Source organism: Theobroma cacao, chromosome 7 (genome assembly GCF_053813885.1).
Source record: "Theobroma cacao isolate CCN51 chromosome 7, ASM5381388v1, whole genome shotgun sequence".
NCBI lineage: Eukaryota > Viridiplantae > Streptophyta > Magnoliopsida > Malvales > Malvaceae > Theobroma > Theobroma cacao.
The window spans coordinates 1,218,876-1,228,624 of NC_142645.1; the positions used below are offsets into that span (position 1 = coordinate 1,218,876).

General features: G+C 39.4%; 2 protein-coding genes across 2 annotated transcripts; one reads left to right on the forward strand and one right to left on the reverse strand.

The window, feature by feature from the left end:
• The first annotated feature begins 734 nt into the window (after positions 1-734).
• TRN1 (tornado 1) lies at positions 735-5,782 on the forward strand. The gene is made up of 3 exons (XM_007020569.3): positions 735-2,504; positions 2,592-3,832; positions 4,202-5,782. Exons 1-3 carry the CDS (start codon positions 995-997, stop codon positions 5,591-5,593), a joined length of 4,143 nt encoding a protein of 1,380 aa, XP_007020631.3. The 5' UTR covers positions 735-994; the 3' UTR covers positions 5,594-5,782.
• Positions 5,783-5,968: 186 nt separating this feature from the next.
• On the reverse strand, positions 5,969-8,917 carry LOC18593378 (Calcium-dependent lipid-binding (CaLB domain) family protein). The gene is made up of 2 exons (XM_007020571.3): positions 8,465-8,917; positions 5,969-7,513 (listed from the first exon to the last, which is right to left on the reverse strand). The coding sequence occupies exon 2, from the start codon at positions 7,490-7,492 to the stop codon at positions 6,206-6,208; it is 1,287 nt and encodes a 428-aa protein (XP_007020633.3). The 5' UTR covers positions 7,493-7,513; positions 8,465-8,917; the 3' UTR covers positions 5,969-6,205.
• Between the last annotated feature and the right edge of the window lie 832 nt (positions 8,918-9,749).

Below are 9,749 nucleotides of genomic sequence, written 5' to 3' on the forward strand. Positions count from 1 at the left end.
TGGCAAAACCAGGAAAGCATATCTAAAACTGGAAATTGCCGATGTTGAATCAACTGACATGAATTAATCAATGTAAAAACACACCTCCATGGAGCTGTCACGGACATCCACTGTTCAATTATCTCAAGGAAATGGTAAGTTGTTGAATTTGAAACTTCAAGATGAAATCATGGATGGGAAAACTGGGAATATGGTTCATGATTTTTCCACATGAATATGACATTCACTGGGGTCCAAAAACTTAGCAGAAATTTTCTTCAATGGCCCTGATTGCACCGCAAACTTCACATGTTGGCCAACTGCACATCACCCTAGGCAAGCAGTACTACATAGAATTTGTACAAGTTGCTGCCAGGGAAGGAGGCATGATTCACCATGACAAAGTGTGGGGTATGTTTGGTCTTTGAATAAAAACGATAAATTAATCTTTATACTTGCAAATTAAGAAGAAAAAGGTTCTTACAGAATGCCCAAACATGTCTTTACTGGCAAAAAGCAAACTTATCCCTTAAAAAAAGGATAATTTGTCCAAGACTCAACTGCCCTTTTTCTTCTTAGCTTTATAGGATTCTTCATTCTCTTCAATGAAAAAGAAAGAGAGAAAAAGAGAAAGTTAGAACAAGGCCAAAAGGTCAAAAAGGTGTAGGCCTCCATTTACACCAGCAAGAAGTACCACCTTTTATGTTATTGAAAACTTTTACTTTAACCAAGTAAAGTTACTTGATTAATGAACCAGGATCAAGTGAAAACATGAATTAGAATAATATGAAAAGGTATCTTTACCTTTGAAACAATGTTGCTGTAAGGAATAACTTTGGGATGAAGGAGAGAATATGGAAGAAAAATTGCATCAAAAATTCAAAATTAGACTGTAGCATATGAGCATGAATGTCAACATCATGAAACCAGGTTCAACATAATGGTGCTTTATCTAACATTTTTCTGAAGAAAAGCAAGTTTTGCCATCTTTTGTTTGCAGTGTTTGACATTGGCAATGGCATCAAACCAGAAGTTCAGAGATCTCCAATGGTTTCTGCAGGCATTGGAGACTGAAAGCCTTAACCTACACAGCATTTCCTTCTGCCTTTCTCAACCTGTTTCAGGCTGTTATCAAGAAACAGAAAGTTCCATGAACATAAACATTTCCACAGATTGCCTTGAGTATTTCTCCCTCATTCTTATAGTACTAGGACCAGCCAAAAACACCTTGCTGTCTCTCAGGGATTTGGAGTTTCACTGTGTTGAATGGGAATTACAACAAATGCAAAATCTTGGAGTGTTGTTAGATAGTAACTTAAACATCAAGCAACTCGTGTTTCGGCAGAACAGATTCAATGTAGATTGTTTATCAGAGTTTTCTGATTTTTTGAAGAGAAATGGAGCTATCAAGGAGGTTTTGTTCTCTGAATCACGTATTGGGACCGTTGGTGCTACATTTCTTGCCTCAGCTCTCAAGGTGAATGATTGCTTGGAAGAGTTACAGATATGGGAAGACTCCATTGGATCGAAAGGTGCTGAGGAGCTTTCAAAGATGATTGAAGCTAACTCAATGCTGAAGCTTTTGACAATTTTCGACTCAAGCTCGATCACAGCAACCCCTCTTATATCTGCTGTTTTAGCAAGGAATAGAGCCATGGAAGTCCATGTATGGAGTGGAGAAAGTGGAGATAAAAGTTCCAAGGTGGTTGAGTTTCTACCTGAGAGTAGCACACTTAGAATTTACAGGATTGATGTTTCAGGTGCTTGCAGGGTTGCTTGTGCTCTTGGTTTGAATTCGACTGTTACATCATTTGATATGACTGGAGTACGTCTGAAATCCCGGTGGGCTAAGGAGTTCAGGTGGGTTTTGGAGCAGAACCAAAGCCTGAAAGAGGTAACCTTGTCGAAAACTTGCCTTAAAGACAAGGGAGTTGTGTATGTAGCAGCTGGACTATTCAAGAACAGGCATTTGGAACGCCTGCATCTTGATGGAAACTGGTTCAGTGGGGTAGGTGTGGAGCATCTACTCTGCCCTTTGAGCAGGTTCTCTGCTTTGCAATGCCAAGCCAACATCACACTAAGGTCTGTGACATTCGGAGGAAATAGAACAAAAATAGGAAGAGATGGTCTTGCAGCCATATTGCAGATGTTAACAACCAATGAAACTTTGACTCGGCTAGCAATTGTTGATGATCAAAGTATGAGACCAGATGATTTTTTCAGAATCTTCAAGAGCTTAGGGAAGAATGCCAGTTTGAGGTGCTTGTCCTTACAAGGTTGCAAAGGGGTTAGAGGGGAGAGGGTGCTGCAGGCAATAATGGAGACACTACAAATAAATCCTTGGATCGAAGATATTGATCTTGCTAGAACACCACTGCATAATACAGGGAAGGCAGATGCAATTTACCAAAGATTGGGCCAGAATGGGAAGACTGAACCTGAAACTGAAAATGATTTGCTCAAGGACATGCCACTGACAGAGCCCAAGAGCTGTAGGGTATTCTTCTGCGGCCAAGAGTATGCAGGTGAGTTTAACTACACTGAACCTTTCTAATTTTAGAACTCAAATTCTAAGATCAAAGATAATTATTTCTTTTAGTTGCTCTCTGCAGGAAAGACAACACTTTGCAATTCAATATCACAGAATTTCTCTTCTTCAAAGCTTCCCTACATTGACCAAGTGAGGACCCTGGTAAATCCAGTTGAACAAGCTGTTGGAACAGTTGGAATGAAGATAAAGACTTTCAAAGATGAAGACACAAAGATATCAATATGGAATCTTGCCGGTCAGCATGAGTTCTATTCTCTTCATGATCTCATGTTTCCGGGGCATGGGAGTGCATCATTTTTCCTGATCATATCCAGTTTATTCAGGAAACCAGGCAACAGGGAACCAAAGACTCCAATGGAGATTGAAGAGGACCTTCAATATTGGCTCAGGTTTATTGTCTCCAACTCGAAAAGAGCTGTCCAGCAATGCATGCTACCAAATGTAGCAGTAGTCCTCACACATTATGACAGAGTCAATCAAACGTCACAGAACTTAAATGCCACGGTGAATTCAATACAAAAATTGAGAGAAAAGTTCAACGGATATGTTGATTTCTATCCAACTGTGTTTACTGTTGATGCAAGATCATCTGCATCAGTCAGTAAACTCACCCATCACATTAGAAAAACAAGCAAGACTATTCTCCAGAGAGTTCCTCGGGTTTATCAGCTTTGCAATGATCTTATACAAATTTTATCTGATTGGAGATCAGGGAACTATAACAAGCCAGCTATGAAGTGGAAAGAGTTTGCTGAGCTATGCCAAGTTAAAGTTCCACCTCTGAGGATTCGCTCTCGACATGATAATAAGGAGAAAATTGAAAGGAGGAGGAGAGCTGTTGCTACTTGTCTTCATCATATTGGGGAGGTGATATATTTTGATGAATTGGGCTTCCTAATTTTAGACTGCGAGTGGTTTTGTGGTGAAGTACTCAGTCAACTGATAAAATTAGAGGTTCGAAGGCAAAGCTCAGCAGAGAATGGATTCGTCAGCAGGAAAGAGTTGGAGAAGATTCTCAGAGGAAGTCTACAGAGCCAGATTCCAGGAATGGGTTCAAAGGTGTTTGAGAACTTAGAGGCCACTGACCTTGTAAAAATGATGATGAAGCTTGAACTATGCTATGAACAAGATCCATCTGATCCAAATTCTCTGCTATTGATTCCCTCAATTCTTGAAGAAGGTAGAGGAAAACCACAGAAATGGCAACTAAGCTCCTCTGATTGCCTTTACGCAGGGCGACATCTTCAGTGTGATGATTCAAGCCATATGTTTCTTACACCGGGCTTCTTTCCACGTTTACAGGCAAGAGTTTTACCTCACCTTCACCCGTTCAGCCTTCTCTTTCTCTTCTCCTTTGCATATTAGCTTTTCCTTTAGAAGCTACTACATCTAATAGTCTTATTACTCTAATTTGAATAAGACCATCGAAACAGGCTTTATCAATCATGGTTTAAATAAAAGATTTGTCAGCTTACTTATCCACTTTGGATTCTTCAAATTATATATTTAGCAGTGATTTAATTATTCCTTTCTAGCTTTAATGATTAAAGTATAGAACAGACATGCACCATGGGAACGTTTGATTAAAGAAGAGTTTTTTGAATGATAATCTCTGCAGGAGAATTGTCCTGCTCTCAATTTCTCACCAAATTTCACAATTTGCAAATACAGGTGCACCTTCATAATAGAATCATGGCACTGAAGAACCAGCATGGAGCTACTTATAGCCTTGAGAAATACCTCATTTCTATAACTATCAATGGTATCTATATCAGAATAGAGCTTGGAGGACAGTTGGGTTACTACATTGACATCCTTGCCTGCTCCACCAAGAACCTGACAGAAACACTCAGGCTTATCCAACAGCTCATAGTTCCAGCAATTCAAAGCCTCTGCCATGGTGTAACTTTGATTGAAAATATCATGAGGCCAGAGTGTGCGCAAAACCTGATTCCTCCTAGGTACAGGAAATCCCAATTTGTGCCACTTCAACAACTTAAACAAGCACTACTCTCAGTTCCAGCTGAAAGCATGTACGATTATCAGCACACCTGGGATTCAGTGTTGGATTCGGGCAGATCGATTCTTAGAGCTGGGTTTGATTTAGCTCGAGACCTCCTATCAGATGATGACTTCCGGGAAGTGTTACACCGAAGATATCATGACCTGTACAACCTTGCTGTGGAACTGCAAGTTCCACCAGAAAATAATCCAGATGAAGCAGAGAATTCTTTGTCCAATGCTGTTGAAAGTGACAAAGTTGATCCAACTTTCGGTGGAATAGCCAAGGGGGTGGAAACAGTATTGCAGAGATTAAAGATCATTGAACAAGAAATAAGAGATTTGAAACAGGAGATCCAGGGACTGAGATATTATGAGCACAGGCTTCTCATTGAGCTTCATCGCAAAGTGAACTACCTTGTGAACTTCAATGTTCAAGTAGAAGGGCGGAAAGTACCCAACATGTTGTATTTTGTGACAACAGAAAACTATTCAAGGAGATTGGTAACCAACATTATTTCTGGCATGACTGCTCTTCGGCTGCACATGTTATGTGAATTCAGGAGAGAAATGCACGTTGTTGAAGATCAGGTCGGTTGTGAAGTAATGCACGTTGATAACAGGGCTGTAAAGTGCTTAGCTCCATACATGACCAAGTTCATGAAACTGGTAACATTTGCACTCAAAATTGGGGCACATTTAGCAGCTGGGATGGGAAACATGATACCAGATTTAAGCAGGGAAGTAGCCCATCTCGCTGACTCTTCTGTAATGTATGGAGCAGCAGGAGCAGTTGCCGCTGGAGCTGCTGGAACTGCAGCAATGGGACGGATAAATGGAATCCGAAACAGAAACAGGACCGGAGATATTCAGCAAGACCTAAGATCAGCACAACAATGGGTGGTGGACTTTTTAAGGGACAGGAGGTGCTCAACTGGAAAGGATATTGCAGATAAATTTGGGTTATGGAGGGTGAGATATAGGGATGATGGCCATATTGCATGGATCTGCAGAAGGCACATGACCATCAGAGCAAATGACATCATTGAAGTACCTATTTAGAATTTGCTGGTGTACATGTAATAAAATGGTTTCTCATTTTCTATCGAGTTTTCCATTGATTAAGTTATAATAACCTCTACAGCCACTGCAGCATATTGGAATGGCAAAACTTGTTAGCTTCCTTAAATTTTGAATGTTACTTTGATCTTATGATGGAATAAAAATGTAAAGTTTAGGATTAAAGTCCAATGGAATCTTTTACCTAATTATGCAGAACAGGGGAAAAGCAAAATTTTTGCCTGCTTTGCCCCTTTTTGGCCTTAAATCACCATGGGACCAAAAGTTAAAGAATATGATTACATGCATAGATAGACCGTTGATAGATGGAATGTTATTTGCAATTATTGAAAGTTGAAATCAGCAGGAAGGAAGACATGTTATAAAAGGAAAGGTTCATATATACTAACAGCAGGCTGCAAAGGAACAAAGCTAGTAACAGTACAAGTCATGGTTTTCCCCCCCATCAGCTAGAACATGTCAACATACAAAGGAAAACAACACATTACATTATACATATTATTACACCTCACTATTAGTATTAGTCTCCAGTCTTTCCACCCTAAAATCTAAAGTCACCTGTGTGTCTTCCTTTGAGTACAGAGGAAGAATAGCTTAGAAAAAAGCCCTGCTTCCATAGAACACCCGAGAGCCACTGTTTTTCGATGCCTGTATTTTCTGATCAGTAGTACTTGAATTCTCTGATTTGGTTGGTCCACTGTCGATGTCGAGAGGGAGTTTCATCTTAGCCAATGACTCGGTAAATTGCTGCATGCTTTTCATGTACATGTCCACGATATCCTGCTGCACCATCTTCTGCTCGGGCTCAATGTTGACAGAAACAACAGGTTTTGCAATGGAATCACTTTGTGCCCCAGAAGAATCACTCTCACCATCTCCGACATCTGCAGTTTTCTCTTTCGGGGCTGAATTGTGTTCCTGAGGAGAGGTTTTGGAAGCAGTTGGACCATCAGAGGACTCAGAGCTTGCAGCAGCTGATGGAGATGATACCCCATTAGTTGACACACTGCTTGGAGGAGAATCAAGCTTGGGAACTTGGATGGAATTGACAGTAGCAGTTGAGAAGCTTTCCACTACATGAACACCCATGTCTGAACTAGGTTGATTTTCAGCATCCGAGGTGACCAAACTTTCGGAACTTTCAGAGTCCAAATTGGAACATGAGATCCCAAAATACTCAGAAACCATCATCTGGTTCTCGTTAACAATTTTTGGATCCGGAAACTCGATCTTTTCTAACTCGCACTCACTTGTTTCTGAATCCTTCACAGTTGCATCAGCAACCAAATCTGTAGGCATTGCAGGAATAGCAATTACTTCGGGAGAGGATCCAGCATATGCGAGAGACAATTGGACAAAACCAGCAGGTGAATGGAACAGATCAGTTGAAGAAAGAGAGAATACTTTCTCTAATTTCCCATTCTTGAGGAGTACTTCAGACAGCGGCACCAACGCAAACCCCAACAACTGGTCTTCAAGATAATTCCTCACTCTACTCATCATGAATATCTCAATCTTGAGAGAGGAGTCAACAGTTCGAACATTGAGGCGAAGATTTTCATTGAACACTGGATTCCTCCCACCACCATTGATGATCTTGGTGGAAACTGTGCTTTCAGGATCACTAGTGAGGCAAAGCTTAGCATAGACATCCTGCTTTTGGTAAATGCAGATGTTTTGGATGTCTCTTGCCTGATGGACATAAACCTCAAGAACACCAATGAAGTTCTCTTGGTTGGACACAACAGCTTCCCTTCTGTTAACATCAGACCCATTCAATAAGCCACCGGAGTTCCTAGTGAAGAAGTCGGATTTCTGCGTCTCAGGCTCAGCTACAGCAGAGCTCTTGAATGGTGAAACAACTGACTGTGGGGAATCCATGATAACACCAAGAAAATGAACCTGGCAAAGCACACAAGAAATACCTCCTTGAAAATCAAGTCACCCAAAAATCAAAACGTAGAAAATTAAATCTCCCCCAAACCAATTCCAACAACAGAAAGCTTCAAATTTAGCCAAATAGAACTCAAAGTTGACACTAAGAAACAATTTCCAAATCCAAAACCTGATTAGAACCTAAAACCCAAAATCTTCAAGCAAAACCCTAGTTCATGAAAAATTAAATTGAAGCCAAATTATGAACCTCTATGTTGCTAAGAACCCATGCCACAAACCTAGTCCCTTCCCTAAGCTGAAAGAAGCAAAACCACTACTAAAGCTAAAACCTTCTCAAAATCTAGCAGCCAAAGACTCAGAAGATGTGATTTTTATTAAGCTGACAACTTCCAATCAAAGACCCTCGACCTCCAAAACATGAAGCAAAGACAAAAGCCGAAAGATAAACCCCAAATCCAAAGCCTTTCTAGCCCTTACTTTTAACAAAAAAATTCTTCAATTTTAAAACCAAGAAACCAACAACCCAAAAAAGCTGGAACCTTCACTAAACAGCTTCAAAGACATAACCCCAACAGAACATAGCCAAAACCAGGAACTGAAAACCAAACCCCAAAACTCAGCTTGAACTGAAAGAAATAGAGAATTCCCTTTACTACTCAGAAACCAAAAACCCTCCCTCAAAAATGGAAACTTTCAAGTGAGCTAGTTTCCGAAACCCCCTGAGAGACTTCAGACTTAATAGAATGCAAAGACCCATCAACAGTCACAAGCCCAGATTCCAATAAAGCAACCAACTTTTCTTCACAAAAACCGGAATCCAAGGAAGAGTAAAACCAGGGGAAAAGCAAAACAATTATAAAATAAAAAGCAATTAAAATTCCCAACTTTGCTCTTAACTTAAACAAATTCAAAGCAATAAAAACAAAAACAACAAGAAAAAATATGAATTATATTCACCTTGGGCTTTTAGCTTTATGCCTTCAAAGTCAAAAGAAAAAAAAAAGGAACTGATATTTCTCTTGGAATCTGTGGCTCTAATCCGAGATCTGGACACAACCCAGTTCCAAAATCAAGGTGCTTTTTTGGTTTTTCTGATATTTTTTGGTCTTGTTTTCCCTTGCCTTCTCTTGGTTTCTAACAAGTGAACTGGTTGTACACGGCACTAAGACCGTGTTCTAATAAAAAAAAAAAAAACCAAGACAAGGAATAAAATCTTACAACAAAAAATGAAAAACCCAACACAGAGGATTCTCAGGGGCGTGTGTGGAAACTTGTCGGATAGACAGAGAGAGAGAGAGAGCGTATGTCTTTGGGGCTGTTGGGTCGGTATGTTATGGATATATTTGTTCCTTGTTTTTTTTTCCCTCCTTATCTATTTCTTAATGATTACAAAGACTTATACTATTTCTTCTTACTACCCACCATTTGTGTACACTGTCAGAGAGCAATCATTATTAAATATATACTTCCATAATTATGTAACATAATTATACAGTAAGCAAATTAATACCATCTTCATCTCTTTCTCTGTCTCTCTTCGAATAATCATCCTATACTTAACATTTATAAAATTTCATGTTTTACCCAAGTTTTATACTTTTTTTACATAACAAAAAATATATAAATTTATCACTGAATCAAACTTTCAAATGCATTACAGTCTTGAATCTTGTTCTAATTTCATTGGTATCATTGAATCAAATATTCGAATATATTTAAATATAGAAAATCGAAACATAAGCCATTTGGTAATAATTTGAGGTTATAAGAAAATTTCTTCCACCTATTATAGTAATAGTTATAGTTTTTCTTTTCTTTTTGTTTTTCTTGGTAGGAGGACTGGGAGCACCGGCCCACGCGGTGAGGGAAGAGAAATGGGCAATGGCAGACGGGGCCAATGAGAAGGGAAATGTGTGCGGTATTTCATAGGGGAAGTGGGGACACCAAGGTCATGTTAATGTGATTACTGTTTCAACTGTGCAGCTTGTCATGTTCTGTCTCTGCTTCCTGCCTGCCGCCCCCTTTTTCCCTGTGGGGGGGCTTTTGCGTTCTCCTTTTTCTTCCATCTTTTGTTAACGGTTCAAACTTTGGAATTTCTTCAACTTTCATCTCTTTGCTCTTCAAGAATATACAATTCACCCTAAATTTATCTGAATTTTACTGGCTTCTATGTTGGTATGTTTTCTCTCTATTCCCACAATTTTCATTTAACTTTATTGTACCTACAACTATAAAAGTCTAA

Bases quoted from the DNA above. Each gene is read 5' to 3' on its own strand.
- TRN1 (XM_007020569.3), top strand. From the start codon at position 995: ATGGCATCAAACCAGAAGTTCAGAGATCTCCAATGGTTTCTGCAGGCA. The intron at 2,505-2,591 runs GTGAGTTTAACT...TGCTCTCTGCAG, and splicing joins CTGCGGCCAAGAGTATGCAG to GAAAGACAACACTTTGCAAT. The intron at 3,833-4,201 runs GCAAGAGTTTTA...TTGCAAATACAG, and splicing joins GCTTCTTTCCACGTTTACAG to GTGCACCTTCATAATAGAAT.
- LOC18593378 (XM_007020571.3), bottom strand. From the start codon at position 7,492: ATGGATTCCCCACAGTCAGTTGTTTCACCATTCAAGAGCTCTGCTGTA.